The sequence below is a fragment of the Topomyia yanbarensis genome, chromosome 2 (genome assembly GCF_030247195.1).
Source record: "Topomyia yanbarensis strain Yona2022 chromosome 2, ASM3024719v1, whole genome shotgun sequence".
Taxonomy (NCBI): domain Eukaryota; kingdom Metazoa; phylum Arthropoda; class Insecta; order Diptera; family Culicidae; genus Topomyia; species Topomyia yanbarensis.
In genome coordinates this window covers 257552777-257570097 of record NC_080671.1, presented here as the reverse complement: position 1 = coordinate 257570097, position 17321 = coordinate 257552777, and the positions used below count along the sequence as shown (strand labels likewise).

At 35.4% G+C, this 17321-nt stretch overlaps 1 protein-coding gene across 1 annotated transcript in view; it reads right to left on the bottom strand.

Moving 5' to 3' along the window:
* Positions 1-17321, bottom strand: part of LOC131680264 (liprin-alpha-1-like) — a 1110500-nt gene that overhangs the window by 441854 nt on the left and 651325 nt on the right. The window contains exon 6 of the mRNA XM_058960981.1: positions 9278-9441. Coding sequence (XP_058816964.1) covers positions 9278-9441 — 164 coding nt within the window. The remainder of the gene's footprint in view (positions 1-9277; positions 9442-17321) is intronic.

Sequence of the window (17321 nt, the reverse complement as noted above, 5' to 3'; positions counted from 1 at the left end):
AATATTGAATTAAATCAGTGAGCATCAATAAATTTTCAACTTGAATCCAATATTTTTTGGGTTTGGGGGTTGTATGGTGTTAAACCCCAAAACCTTATCTAGGCTACGCCGTTGCTTGGAGTTATTTATTTCGCTTTTCATTTTCCGATATGTTTCAGAGTCAGCAGTCAGAAGGTTCGCACAAATGAACATGTTTGCAATGATAAGTTATCAAGTTCCTTCCAGACAACTTGGAAGTGCTCGGTGATTATTTCTAGCGGTTGTAGATAGAAAAATGAAATACAAAATTCGATTTATCAAAATTATGTTTGGCTTATTTCAATGGATTATTACTATATTGAACAATAAATAGGCGACAAAGAGTAATCCACAAACAACAAACCATAACTTTTAAAGTATTCAAAATAGATATTTGAAGTCTTTAGTAAAGTTATTCGCAAAAGTAAGAGCTATAAATTTGCTGAAGACATCATTTCGATATGATCACTTCCAAGAAAATTTGTGAAAATATCTCACTCATAGGGGGATTAATCGGCAAAAGCACAATACCAAAAGAAAGGGCATATTGCCTCCATTAAATTCTCCGAAGAGATTATTGACCTAAAATAAGCCGTTTTGGCGTTAATAATAGATTAGGGTAAGGTGGGGCAAATCCGTCTGTTGGGTAAACCCGACCCCCCTCTGTTACCGAAAATCAGAAGCACTACGCGAACTGATATCAATGTTGTCGTGTAGAGCATCGAAAATAATCATAATGGTGGTATGACAGCAATTTATTAGTCTACATTGAGATGCTCATACGACAAAAAGTGTGTTTTTACAACTTTTAATTTGACTTTTGTGCATAATTGACTACAGGATATTTCTGATTGTTAAAGTGATTGCATAATAAATGTAAGTGGATTTAAATTCTTTTATTTAAGTCCTTCAAAGTACATAGATGAATTTAGTTCAACCTTTTTCATATATTTTTTTAATTGCATCGTAATGAAAAATGACGCGGTGGGGTAATTCCGACCTCTAAATATTGGGGTAAACCCGACCGCTTTTTTGCAAAGAAAATTTTTATTTATCAAATTGAAATATATTTTTATTGTTATTATTTATTATTTTTATGCAATATGGTTCATAATAACAAACGAAAGACACAAAAACGTGATGATTATAGTATTCGTCAAGCAATTGCTCCGATGCAAATGGGAATAACATTACGTGCTACTGCTCGTGATTTTAGCATTCCAAGGTTGATATTGAACTCCATTTTTTGCATGTTACAATTCAATAACACAACATTCATTGATTTATCATTGTAAAACCATAAAATTTGAGTAATATCTGCACAAAATCAACCAAAAACATAGGGGGTCGGGTTTACTCCACCATTTTTGAAAACAGCAAAAATTAACATTTTTGTAAAACGCTTGTATCTCAAGATATTCCGAAGATCCAAATAAAATGCTATATACAGAAAGTTGCCCAGGAGTCTAACCTTTAATTTGGTATATAAAACGACTGGATCCGATGTAAAATGAGAATTTTACAGCCAAAACCATTTACTTGGTCGGATTTGCCCCACCTTACCCTACATGTTTTTGGTCATATCTTTTGATAATAGTCCGATTTCAACAATCTATAGCTTATTCGAAAGGTATTCGTATAAGCTGCCTAAAAATATATGATGTGTTAATCTATGTTGTAAATTGGCAGATAATTTACAAAAAACTGCAAAAAACCGCCATTTTTACACATTCAAACATTCATATCTTGAAAACTAAACATCAGAATAGAAAACAAATTAGTAGCGCTCTTACTGTTTGATAGGTCTTTCATTTAAAATTGGTTTGGATAGGATCGGTTCAGCCATTGCAGAAACACGAAGAAGAGTTTGTCCGTTACATACACACACATTATTATTATTAATCATAGCAACCATGTTTGAATAGCTGTATCTGCCATACGGGACCGGTGGGTGGTAAGCCTAGTTTACATTTTGTATAACGATGGAGCTATACAAACAGGGTTGCTATGTTTAATAATAAAATCCATTTGCTTCTTTAGTTAATAACTTTCCTCAGCGAATTTTTACAAACTTACAATGTTCCACGAATGTGTTCAGTAGAAGCAAATACAAATATGTTAATACGGAATGCTCTGCTGATTTTTCGAGGACACGTTTTAAGCTACCCTGTACCTGAAAAGGTACAGTGTCAAAGTGACAGTGTACTTTGATGAAATAGCTCTTAAACTAGCAACACAGGTATTGCTTTGTTGTTCTTGTTGAAAATTTTTGACATTTAACTTCGATTGTGTTTTGGATTTCATCTATTTTGTCCATTGATAGCACTAGCCACCAGATATCTAAATTGACGGCACTGCAGTTTACTACGGCGCTGTGGCCGTACTCTGAGGTAAGATAATAGAATAATAGAAAAAATCTTAACTTTTTGATATTTTTAGTGACCGTCCGAGGCATTATTATTACATCAAACGTATTCATCCTTGAGAATTATTCGGTATTAACATCATGGGTGAAATTTTTCACCAATACCGGGATTCTACAAACAGATACGCGCCTATTTTTGTAGAAAATCATACTTAAATGGACATGCCGACGAATTTTAACAAGGAGTACCTTCGGAAAATGGGAATCATCACGATGGGTGATATAGCGAACCTTTGTCACTCAAAGTTTGTCTACGAGCAGAAGCCATCAGATGGTAACGGTAATACTTCTGTGCCGATGGCAGCTTTTCCGGCAACAGAGTTCCACAGCGAAATCGATTGTTTCCCGTTTGTATCACCCTAGTGATTATTTTTTTCAAGTTCGGCAGTATCGCTCTTGAACAATTTCCGACGGGTGTTCCCAGAGCACAAATATGATGCCTGGATCAGGAAGTGATACCAGCGGCGGACGAACTTTTAATGAAGTATTACAAAAGTAAGTTCACTCAATTATCACCCATCGCAATGTGTCAAAATCATAGACGTCAAAATGTGTAAAAAGAACGAAAATAAAAAAGCGAAACATATTTTAAGAGATTTAATTTGTTTTTAAAAGTCGAATGTAGATGATTGTAGGTATTTTCGGTCTCCTCTACGCAATGTTCCATAGGTCCCATAGTCGTGCCGGTAGCGGTGATGATTTTAAACGAACTCGATAAGGAATTTCTGCGTTTCATCTTTATCGGTAAGTGTTTTCCTTTTCAATCCAACGTGAAAGTTTAGTTGTTTCACTGAATGGCTTTCAGTCGAATTACTCAACTAATATTGTGCGAATTTGAGATGGTAGTGCCTTGCCTTCAAATACTGCCAACAAGGAGATGCCATAGGAGTTTTTGCCTGTCAGGAATATACCAATCTACAGCGAGCTGAAGGAATTCGGAGACGAAATTTCGCTCACAACAGCTAGTATCGTTAAACGGATACTTACCCGGGAGCTGAAAAGCAAGTTCTGCCTCTGTACGAAATTAGTGTCCCAATAATGAATGATTGCATATTGAAGATGTTTCATCTTGAAATTGATGTGTTCCTTTATATAACGGCAATCTGGGAATGGTGATGGACTATGCCGGATATAAAAGATAAAAAATCTTTTCTCGACGGATGATTACATCCTAGCAATGTTTTCGTGTTAGCCGTTAAGGTATCAGATTTGGGTCCATCTGGCTGATCCTAGTCAGTGGGTATGCGGCACCAAAAAGAACTGTGCACTACGGTCTAACATCTAAAAGTCACGTGAGGTATTTGATAAAAACTTTCGCGTTTTACTCTCGGCGAGCTCGTTTGTATATGTTGAACGTTCCGGCTAATATCTGGTGAACTTCGATATTGCAATGATGTGGGAAGATACGGAGTGTGCATCGTGATACACTGGACTATAACAGTTTCCAATAAATCGCAACATTGTCTTTTTTGATGCGTGGGATGATCTCGGGCGCGCTAGAGGAATCTTGGTCTTTTGCTCATATATTTGGTGTTACATCCAATGTTGTATCAAGGTGTGGTCAACTACTATTCGATAGTTTTCACGCTACCACCGGAATTACGGCTTGGTAAGGCCCATGTGGTGTCGAAGTGGGTCAATTAATGTTGACTGATGTATTCCTGATGGCCACCCCATTGGCGTTTTTACTATGAATCGGCAGACAGCCTTGATGGATTATTCGAATAGGAAGTGAGGGTGTGATTCTGGTTTTTATTCTCTTTTTCGCTTCAGATATTATGAAATGCTTGAAACCACGGAAAGAGATTGGAAGCCGGCGCGCAATCCCTCCGAATCCACGAGACGATTGACCGACCATGCTGGAACGCTGAAGTTGGCGTAGGAAAAGTGCCAGAAAGATCATGAGTGTTGAAGGGGTCATTAACTCCTTATACCACTGAGGCTGGATCTGTAGGTGTTAGTAATATATATATATTAATGAAGATATAATTTCAAGTAGAGCGATTGACTGTGCAGGTTGAGGCTGGACCTGTGGACTTCGACTGTGATGGTACATTTTCCTGGTTATCGACTCTTGATCTGGGGTGTGTAGCTGGTTGGGGGAGGGTGTTTTGGTTCGAACATCATAGAAGCTACCGAGATTAACCCTCCGGAAGTCGCGCTTATGACCCACTGAACTAGCAGGCGCTGGTACCTTAAGACGATTTCGCTAGATTTCTAGATTGTCTAGTTCTTAATTGTGGAATCGAACAGAAAAAGCACAGCAGTGATATAAGTGATAGCGAATTAGGGCCGGTTCTACTAGCGTTTTGCCGTATTAATTGGCAAAAGGGTGATTAGAGACGGATTAAAGAGAAAATTCGGAGATTCACAGATTGTTAAAATTGAATACGGCAATTGTTTACTTTAGGTACTTCTAGAAATGTGTTATTTTTGTGATGTAGATTACTATTATAGCGACTTAATAAATAAACGAACCTTTGTTAACAGGCACCATGCGATGATAGGGAGATGAAACAGATAAACCGTGTCAAAGATTTGCTCCAGCGGTACAATTATATTGATCGCGCGAAAATCGTTTTTGAGTCCATGTCCGACGTAGATGACACCGCTGTCCACCAGATAGCGGATTTTTGATATGACTTTTTCAGCGCCGTTAGTCTCTTGTTGCTAAAGTTAGCATCCAAATCGCCGGTTTAATTCCGGAGAATTTTGTCAGTTAATCGACAACCTGCTCCTGAGTGGATATGTAATCATCGACGAATATTCCCTTTTTCCGCCGATACACGTGATCGAGGTTTTACGGTGGACATTTTACCATCCGATCGGATTTCACTTTCCTCCGGATTTAAAGTAACAAATCCAACATCCATTGCCACCAAGTCAGCCGACTGAAAGATCTAATTTTTACCCAACCGTTTAAAATATTTGTCACCACGGATTTCACTGCAGTTTGGTTCGATAACAGAACATTTGTGAATGGATTTACGTACTGAGTCAAACATTCCTTGTTCGTTAGAGTGCCGTACTGGTGTAAAACGGAGCGCATGGGACCTTCCAATCCAAACGTAATCCAAACCGCTTCCTGCACGGACACCGGTGAACCACAAATCTGCATAGAAACTTATGGCATATTCGTTTTTGACAGTGCACTACACCGGTATAGTCGGTGCTACACTCATTCAAACTTGAGTGTAATCAGTCTATCTTTTTCTTTGCACTACACCGGTGTAGCACCAAGAAAAAACGAAAACGCCAAATGTCAACAAAAAAAATTAACTTAAGAACGGCATGCTCTGATCGGATATATCAAAATGTGTTGCCATTGCTTATTAATTTTCAATGTTTGTTAGTTGTCAAGCATAATCCATGCATAGGGTTCATTAAATCTAGTTATCGGCGAGCCAAAAAATGATCAATCTTTTGTATGGGACCTTGGCGTATTTAATTTGTATTTGGTAGAAGTATACCTTTATAGTATATATAGTGTTCTCATGAATTGATTGATGAGATGATTGTTTATGAATTTATTTTCAATTTTAACCGATTTTCCATACTAATTTCCATATAAATTTTGAAATTTTTGGAGGGGCCGTAGACGCAACCGATAGAACAATTTTATTCGAAAAAAAATCGGCATCGCTAAAACTTCAGTATGTGATAGAATCGGCTTTTTTCTTTCATTTGAAAGTAAAATTAAAATATTCTGTCGGGGGCTCCAAAACAACTTTTTATTTTAAAGTTATTTTGTTTGAAAACTTAGGTTTTTCAATGAAACTGTTTCACATTTTTTGCCCCTAGGTAGTACTTTAGACATTCAAATATTACCAGAAGTGAGAATCTGATGGACAATTTCATTGTGTACAACTTTGTAGAAAACTACATCGCGAAAAAGCCCAGAAAAAGCTATTAAATTTTTATCAAAGTTTCTAGATTCGCACGGGGCCTATTGGTAAAGAAGCTTTATTCCAAAAACATTTTCATTTGTAAAGAAATGGATTGCCTTATTTTAACAGTGTGCTCAGAAGAACCTGAATGCTAGCAAAGTCCCACCTTTAAGCGGAAAAAATATAATTCCAGATTCCACATTTTTATGCGCACCAATGATATTTTATGAGCATGAAGATATAGAGAAGAGTAGATAAAATTTGAACGAAATTAAGACTCTTTTGAAAGATGCTGGGTAATGCAGCAAAATGAAACCCCTTTTTTCTGTCACAGATATATTTGTTTCTTCTATTGTATTTCTTCACTTATTCTGGATTATGCTTAATATAATCTTGAATCAACCTTTTTACTCGTTAGCATCTTATGGGATATATTTGGCCTAAATTTTAACTTTATATTTGATCAACTCGATTAGATATTAGGTCATTCGATTTTATTTCGATTGAGAATCCTGATTGACAGATTCATGAATGATAGAAAAATAATTCGATGAGATTTATGTTCAAGTTTGTTAACTTTTGGGAATCGCTGTAAATTGAACAGAAATCGCTATAGTAAATGAGAAATAAAGGTTTTGTCTATTGTACGAAGATAGCGATCTCAATATAAAAGTAGATATAGAAAGTATCACCTTTTCCCGACAGACGTGTTGCTGTTAATGTCTCCAGATTCAGAACTAAACTGGCAACTCTGTCTTCTTGATATGTTATCTTTGCTCTTATCCCATATTATAAGGGAAATCTTCAATAAACAGACTTGTATTACTTTGGGAATTTACTGAAAGTATGGTCCAGCCTGATATTTTCTTGTTTGTTTTCTTTTGTGATCCGTGTTCAACGTAACGACTCCGGACTTTCTTCTTAAAGGAAATTATGAAATTTGGTTTTGTATTTTTTCTAAGATTGTGTGAAGTGTGTTCGATTTGGAAATAAAATTTGAGGACAAGCAAAACTCTACATCCATAAATTCGGATGAAATGAATCTACCACAAAAGATAACAAACATGGATCCAAAACTCAAAGAGCTTTTTTCTCTTTCAATCATCTTTCTTTTAATGTTGATAAGGACAAACAGGATTCTCAACCCAAAATTGCAATAAAATTCGTCGTTTATTACAATGACTCGAAATGTTTACTTTAGTTCATTCAAATATAAAGCTTTGAATTTAAGCCAATTGTATTTTACCAGTCAGGATAGGATCAGGAAGAAGGGCCATTCTAGTTTACATTAGCTATCTCCTAGAGAGAGAAAAGAAATTAAAAAGGCATGATCAAATCAGTGACAACATCTTGAAAAGGTATAAGATTATCGAATAAATTTGTGCAACACCTTTCCACACCTCCTTGTTTATAATGTGTTATTTTTGCACAAGATCCGGAGGAATCTGAAAATATATTTTTTCTGCTGAGAGTGGGACTTTGTATACATTGAAATTTATCTGAATTTACTGTTCATTTAAACACATTATTTTTTTGTAAGTCCTTGTTAGTAGACTTCTTAACCCACACCTAAAAACTGATAAAATTTTAATAACTATCTCGGGTGACTTTACATCGATTTATAGCACTCTACGAAGTTGTAGACAATGAAATTGTTCATCAGATTCTCACTTTTAGGATTTTTTGAATGTCTATAGTACCAATTAGTAGCAAAAATGTAAATTAATTTCATTAAAAAACTTAAGTTTTCAATCAAAAAACTTCTAATAAAATAAAATAAAATATAAAAAATAAAAAGTTGTTCTAGACCCCCCCACAGAATATTTTAATTTTACTTTCAAATGAAAGGGAAAAGTCCATTCTTTCATATTTCGAAGTTTTACGGATGCCGAATTTTTTTGAATAAAGTTGTTCGACAAAGACACCGTGCAATATTGACATATAGGAATCTGCCCTGGGTACGTGACTAGTGTTCGTTGAGAATATTCAGCACCTTGAGGTGACTTCCATGTGAAAGTCAAGTAAGAGGGAATAGGTTTTGTCAGACGCCTTCTCACCACACGAATGCCGCTGTGTAGTCCTGGGAAGAACATTCTCCAAGTTTATTGCTTAACACTATTCACCTCTCCGTATTTTGATATGATTTGTTTGATAGCGGAGGAACTGGTACGTGGTGCCAGGTCATGTATCTTTATTTCGATACTGTCAACATCTGTATACGTTGGGATATTGTATAAAATGTCATTACAGTCAATGACATGTTTCATGTTGTTCTGGGAAGCGAATGATTCTGCTTGACTGATGTTTTTGAAAATAGTCAGTACCGCATAACGTAAACAGTGCACTTGCACCGCATTAAGTACCGCAAGCTACGTTGAGCTTCATGTTCACCTTCAACATTTGCTCCACTTCGATGATGGTCAATTGATGGTCTTACCGAACATTTCGAGTAATCAACAGCAACACAGTTTGCCCGCAACGGCATATACTCTTGATTTGCATTGTCACTCATTTATGTTCACGTTTCACACACTAGGCAGGAATAAGTTTTTGCCTTTGCAAATAGACCAAGCGTCGCGCGGGTAAATTTGATTACTTGCCCTGCTATAGCAGTGGAGTGATTTCTAGCTTCTAAACTGAGCGAAACCGAACTGATCTCTGACTTCTTCTCCAAGCTAGGAGGCAACTTATAAGTGGATCGATAATCGTCGTATTGCACCAGACGACCGTTTTTCGGTTTCCCATCCCTTAGTATGACCGCATTACACACCAGAATAATAGCACAATTTGTTCCGCAAAATCATCATAATAAAATAACATTGTTACCTGCTATAGATCAAAACGGTGATTCATAATTAATGTGTGTGATGAATTGATTGTTGAAATTGATATTCATAAAGATGAGACAAAGTTTGTTAATATACAATATACAAAACAATTGAAATACTTTTTTTTCTGTCTGCAATACTCCACAGTTGTCACACTTTCCGGCATCTTATATACAGAAATGTTATCGTAGTTTGAGTCTATGTTACTAATTAATGATAATCCACTCATTGACATCATACTGATAGAACCATCAGGCATTGACGACTCCTTTCCAGCTTTACACTGCAATAAAAGAAAATGTATTTAGAATGTGTCGATAAAATTGTTTCCACTTTAGACTTTTCTCGAAGATTACATATCAAGAACACTGACATCTTATTCCTTCCCCTATATAAATGATAAGCGACATAGCTTACAGTGCAGTGCCTCTATTGTACAAAGGTAGTAAATATAAAAGAGATATGTGTACGCACATCACTATGGAAAGTAACAGCTTTACCCGGAAGACGTGTCGTTGTTACTGTATTCAGATGCTAGACAGAGGTGACAATATTCTTGATATGTAGTCTTTGCTTATTTAGACTCTCTGTGGCAAATGAATATTAACATCTATTGAATTCTTTTCTATGGTCACGGTTGACGATGCCGTAAACAGTTCTAGCGCAAACAACCGGTTTGGACATGATGATGATGTGTTATAGCCACCATTAGTGCAAGGACTACACAGTGGTCCGAATTCAAAATTTAGGATGACAAAAACATTTGCGTTGTGTTGCGTTGTGACAATGATTTTGACGGATTGCACACTGGCTTCATCATGTTTGACTGCTGATTATCTAATTGCTTAGGACGTGGTAAGTAGGAACAAAACACAACATAGGGAACATTAATTAATAATCATTACGTATATCTAAATCAATTCTATTCAAGTTGTTGAAACTCTCGAAAGAAAATTCCTTCTGGCCAAGTTGAAGGGTTCAGCGCCATGCCCCGTAAGCTAACATCAAAGCCTATTTCTAAGGACACATACGGCATCGTCGATGGATCCTTCCATGGTGGTACTAGTTTCTGTGCAATAATTGCGTCTTCTGATTCACCAACGCAATGCGAAACCATATTTATAATTTTGTTTTCGGTGACGGTGTTTCTTAATTTTGTAAGAAAAATCCAGCATTTCGGCGATAGCAAGACTTTTCTACTGTCCTCTAGATCATTTCTCGAGCCTTGCATTAGCTTTGTCGATGAAAGTGGTGACGATCGAGACGAAACTGAAGCATTGAACGGGCAGGGGAAGCCAGTCAATGTTTGATGGATTCCAGCGATTTCACTCTTCAGGGCCGAAATTTCATCGCGCAAATCTGTTTCAATCTTTTTAGCCTTCGTATCATTGTGGGTTTCGGTAGTGGTGGCTGTGGTGGCGGCAGCGGTAGCAACAACGGTGGAATATGATGAAAAATTAGCGATATCAAGCAGCTTTCGTTTATCTCGAAATACCTCCATGTTGCGAACATTACACATCATCTCGCCACATGCAGTGCATAGCCAGTAGATGTTGTAATTATTATTGCAACTGATGGCCTCAGAACTGGTGACAGAAGCGCAATTCAGATGATAAACATCCATCCGAACAAAAGCCTTTGCACACGATTGTTTCTTCTTCGGGTGCAATCTTTGTAAAGCATTTGTTACAAATCATTTTGCTTAGACTGCGTTATACGTTGTACGACAGAATCAACACCGAATTTGGGGAAAAATAGCAACTGTTCTTCTAAACGCTTTTCTTCGCCACTAATGTAGAATCACTTCATCAGATTTTATCGAAATAGTAAACAGCAACAGGGCAAATTTAACAATCAATTTTCAACAAAATTCACGTCGCGGAGCAGGAGCAAAACAAACGATTACGTGCGGAACAGAAGCAAGACGACGTGTCAAGAACACTAACATCTTATTCCTTCCCCTATATAAATGTTAAGCGAAATAGCTTACAGTGCAGTGCCTCTATTTATGCCATGCCTGGAAAAATAAAGGTTTTAACTAATTAGATTACTGAAACTAATGCCAATGCGGAACAAACGAAGCGTCCTATAATAAAACAAAATGGCGTGCAAATGGAAAAAATAGAATGAATAGTGAAAAACATGGCCGTTGAAAATAGTTGCGAATTTATTTTTTTATTCATCACTGGTCAACTTACTAGTGATGGATGTTCAATATGAAAAAATAATTAATGCGGAGAAGAAAAAAGCTAAGAATTATACGGTGGTATAGAAAAGGCACTGGAAAACTAATGTGTATTCAACACGAGTGTTAAGTGCTCGTATCAAACGATCCTTTAATTGAAATTATTAGTTCAATAGCATGAGTTGTGGAAAATATTATTTCTGTGAAGAGGTCTTTGTGCCGTGGTGTGCTACGTGCTAGGTTATGCTGCGTGCTAGGTTATGCTATATGCAGGGATACAGTTTAATTTACAAGAGTTTGCTTCGTGCAAAGTGTGCTTTGTGTAGAAATTGCCTTATACAGAATGTTCTTCGTATAAGGTATGCTTCGTGCAGTTTTCTTCGCGCAACGTTTAGATCGTACAGAGTTGCTTCGTGCAGGACATGTCTAGTGCCCTGCAAGGTGCTGGGTACGCTACGTACTGGGTTATGCTAAAGAGAAAGGATAACAGATTTAGGAAATTATGCTTCGTGCAGTGATGTTGAGATGTATATATGTATGCATCCGATGGATATGGCATGGGATACTGGATAATCCAGACTAAGGATGATCAGTCTGACAGTGCTTGGACAAAATGGAGATAATAAGTGCATACATATGAGATAATTAAGAACCGCATATCACACGGCATTGAAAAACATTTCTTTGTGTTATTTAGTGATTTCTTTGGAAAGGTGATCGTTTCGGATGCATCGGCAATGCCACCATTCAAAATCAATAGTGATCCCAGAGGCGATTGGCTTAAATGGAAAAGGGCGTTCTAGAGGTTTCTGTGAGATATGTGCAGGGTCACCTACAATAACCACCCATACATCTCATTCGGCTAGTGAGACCCAATCCACACTAAAACACTCTCGCACCCTAGACCCACGAGACTGCTCGTCTTGTTCCATCGGCCTCTTTCGATCGCGAGCTCCCTCACAGGTAAGACGTGGTTCCAGCAGCTCTGGTTCGGTGAAACAAAATGGCTTCCCTCGCTGTTCATGTGTCGTGACGCTAGTTTAGTGATCTCCATAATTTTTTTTTTTGATTGGCCACAGTGTACTGAGAAGAATACGTGAAAATAAACGAACTGCGCGTTGGGATAACCTCACTAGAGCTACGCCGATTCGTGTCAGGGATTAATTTATAATTCTTATGATTGTTCTCGCATCGGATAATTTGCTTCATATGTGCGTTCGGGATGACCACATTCAAATTGTGTTATAAACTAATGGCCTGTTAAGAAAAGGAATGTGCGACGTCGCTTTTTTTCCAAGATCGATCTTCTTTTACTAAGTTTCGATTTTACCGTTGAACATGAAAAAAAATTAGCCAACCAACTATCCAGATTGTCCGAGGTGCTAGAGATTTCTGAAGCGGAACCAGATGTAATTGCGTGGCTAACAGAAGAAGTGCGGCCATGTGAGGCTGATAGCACCCAGTCGTCGGCGGTCTAAGGACCAAATGTCATCAATAGACATAGACTCCCGTGGAGGCATGAGATAGGGGTCTTGTGAAAACTAAAGAGATTAGAAAAACAAAGAAACAACATGCTCCGCCCGGAATCCGAACTCAGCTATGAGCTTCTACAGCTAAATTGAAACTCCAAACGGAACATAGTGTCCCCTTGCCATTCTAATCTCTTTAGTGAAAAGTGTTATCTCGCCGTTTGACGACCCAGAGACATGATGTATGGGCTTTAAAGAAAACAAACTACCGGTTGCTCGGTGTATGTTGAGAGAAGAATTCTGTATTCAATACTCGGCGGCACAGTCGAAAATTGAAATGCTGATACTGGAGACTGATAAAACATGTCTGTTGGATATGTAACGCAAAAGCTGGAAGAGATTCCCGCTAAAGATAAGCTCCGCAGAGACGCTGTAAGTAGTCCAGCATTCGCTACAGACGGATAGAATGCTCATTTCCAGAAACTTTGCTGAAGCATTCACCAATAATTTGAAAAAGTTTCACAACACTCGGCCTCAGGGCAAACATTTGCAAATGATTTCGAATAGAGAGATATAATGTCTTCCGAAAGGGCAACTGGTCTAAACTAATAACGCAAACAAGAAGCGTACTAATACTTGACAGTGTAATAGATAGCAGTTACAATCCGCGAACGAATCTGCTTAAAATAGTTCTGATTCGCGGTTCAAGAGACAATATGACCTATTAGAATTCCCCCAAAATTTAGGACGACAAAAACAATTGTGATTAAACTACTGCTTCTAGAGCTTTTATGTCTTCGGAACAAATAATCTGTGTAAATTTAGGCGTCTTTTGAGATGGGTGGCATTAGGGCGGTTCTATTTTTTTGTACGATCTGGAAATTATTTTCGAAATAAGAAGAGATAACACAATAAAGAGGTCCGCAAAATTGTAGTTCAACCTTTTTCAAGCAACTTTGCTGAGGACGTCATATTTGTCACTTTAATGGTTTTGATTTTACAGCTATTAGAACGTTACTTTACTCTCGTTGCTATCATTTTAATACATTAGAATAAATCATGGTCGAGTGATACACAATTACGAGATCTGAAAAGACATGGATATTGAGGTGGTTCATGAGAGTGATTGGGCTACTATGGTAAGCATGATGGATGGAAGCGGCTCTGGAATAAGATAGGTTTGTAAACATGTTTCTCACTTCTGATTCTTCTGCTTAAACAGGTTGATAGACGAGTATTTTTTTTTTATTTCGATTATAGAGGTTTTAACCTTAAGGTCATTCGCCTCTTCGGGTTAGAAAAATCTCTTATGAAAAATTTCTAACCCTATGTGCGGGGTCGGGATTCGAACCCAGGTGCGCTGCGTACAAGGCAATCGATTTACCAATACGCTACGCCCCCCGCCGAGTAGTGAAGCTTGGTAAAACAATTGAAATTTTATTGCTCCTCTTCAATAAAACAGAAAACATTTCATGAAACTTACAGAATGCAACTGATTAGGTGGGGGCATTCGAATGGCTGATGTGATTAGGGATGCACAGGTGTGGAGGAATAAGGAATACCGAAACGAAAGTATAGTGGCCTAATATACTGTCTTATATATATATATATATATATATATATATATATATATATATATATATATATATATATATATATATATATATATATATATATATATATATATATATATATATATATATATATATATATATATATATATATATATATATATATATATATATATATATATATATATATATATATATATATATATATATATATATATATATATATATATATATATATATATATATATATATATATATATATATATATATATATATATATATGTGTGTGTGTGTGTGTGTGTGTGTGTGTGTGTGTTTGGTTCATGGTTAAGAACCTCTCGGGGGTGATAGACTGTCATATTTGGAGAAAAAAATTGTTCTACACATACCATCGAATCTCAACCGTTACAGAGTTATTGAACTTTTTGTGTGAAAAACTTATTTGTCTTAAAATACCTCTAACTCAAAAAGCAATTTTTATCGATTTTTCGTTCATTTCTTGAAAATCCTTATAGTTAACCTCATCATTTTAAAAATCCAGATTGTTAGTCTTGAAGAGCTCCATAATTCCATCTTTGACATGATACACTTACTTTTTCTTATTTTCATGAGATTGAGTTATTCAACTTGGATATTTTTATCTCATTTTCACTAATACCAGCTCTAATTGAAAAACCATGGCACTTATAGTACTTTTTTTTCTTTTTATTCGAAAGCCAGGGAAATTTTACAGAGAAAAATGTATTAATATTTTTCGGTTAAGTGAATATAGTATTCTTTTAGAAGTAAATTAGTTTAAAGTTAGTGCTATTATTAGCATTTTCGTTAATTTTCTTAAAATAGAAAATAATAAACATCACCATTATTATCATGGAAATAATGCATCTCAGCAAGTTCTACAGTTCTTTCTTTGACTCCATTCAATTACCTCTTTTGGTTTGGACGCAAAATCGTTTTTATCACATCGTTTCATATGCAAAAATAACGATTTCGAACCCACTACATTTGAGGCGAGGTCATGCTGTGTTAACTATTAAATAGCAGCAAAATGAAAGGAGATATAGACAAAGTCTCAAATAAAAAATTATATAGAACATTAAGGGGCATCGAATGAATAATAGTAACGATAAATTTTGTTGTTAGAATAATTAAAAAACACAAAATTTTGAATTATTTCGTTAGTAAAAAATCATTTAGTACACTTAACTAAAAGATATTTGTACATACACTGATAGAAAATTTTCTCAGCTTTCCAATGAAATCTTGAAAATAACGATATAAAGCATATTTTTTAGATTAGAGTCTTTTAAGCACTTGCAAGTCGGTTACAGGAAAAGTATAGTAATGAAATTACAAGGAAATGAGAAGAGATATGAATATGACGTCCAAGAACAAATTATGAATCGTCATAAAACCCAACTTTTGGATAATGGATATTGCTATAATCATACTTCATTATTTCGAGAAAATTAGCAAAAACCTCCTCAAAAACACTAAATTTCAACTACTTTACAGCTAAAAGGTAATTAAAACTAATTAAGCAAAAGATATGAGAACACCATTCAATAGGAAATTTTCTTACTTTTCGAATGGAACTAAAGGATTTAAAATACTTTTAAAGTTAGAGGTATTTTAAGACAAATAAGTTTTTTACACAAAAAGTTCAATAACTCTGTAACGGTTGAGATTTGATGGTATGTGTAGAATAATTTTTTCTCCAAATATGACAGTCTATCACCCTCCGAGAGGTTCTTAACCATGAACCAAACACCCTATATTTATATATATATATATATATATATATATATATATATATATATATATATATATATATATATATATATATATATATATATATATATATATATATATATATATATATATATATATATATATATATATATATATATATATATATATATATATATATATATATATATATATATATATATATATATATATATATATATATATATATATATATATATATGTATATATATATATATATATATATATATATATATATATATATATATATATATATATATATATATATATATATATATATATATATATATATATATATATATATATATATATATATATATATATATATATATATATATATATATATATATATATATATATATATATTTCATCTTGGCGACTTGGCCTTCAGACTACAACTTAACCTAAAATAATAATTTACATTGAAATTCATAGGTCTAAGAGCAACATAAAACAATTCATATCAATAACATTTTACTTCTCACAGCAGATTACGGAAACAATAACAAATATTACAGAAATATTACAGAAATATTAACGATTAACATTTGGCTCCCATAAAGCAAGTCGATCATGTAATTCTCGAAAACAGATCTCTCGTGGCCATGTCGATGGACATAATGCAGCCCGTTTTAGTTTAGCGTCGACTCCCACTAAACGAAATAAAAGGCATCATTGCCTTTTCCTTCCATTCGGGTACCAATTTTTTCACAACCTTGGCGGTATGCCCGAGTGAAGCAGCAACCATATCAGCTATATCCATTTCGCTCACAGTGTTTTTTACTCGTGTGTCATTCCTACCTGTGTTCAATCTATTGCTATCCACACACAATCGCAAATGGATGATTGCAGATCGAGTTTGATCGATGAGGTGTGTGAAATGAAGAAACAAATCGCTGATATACAGGAAGCAGTATTTTTTCTCGTTCGTTCAATCAGAAATCGCGATTGTATTATTAAACCGGCCAAATTGAAGACGGCGAAGGACAATAATTGGCCGTGGTTTAGTATTCGTTTCCATGCGCGCTTGCGTGTTGCTAGTTTCGAAAACTAGCGAAGAAAGTCCTTCGGTGGCCGGCAAAAGTTCGTGCTCGCACAATATATATATATATATATATATATATATATATATATATATATATATATATAT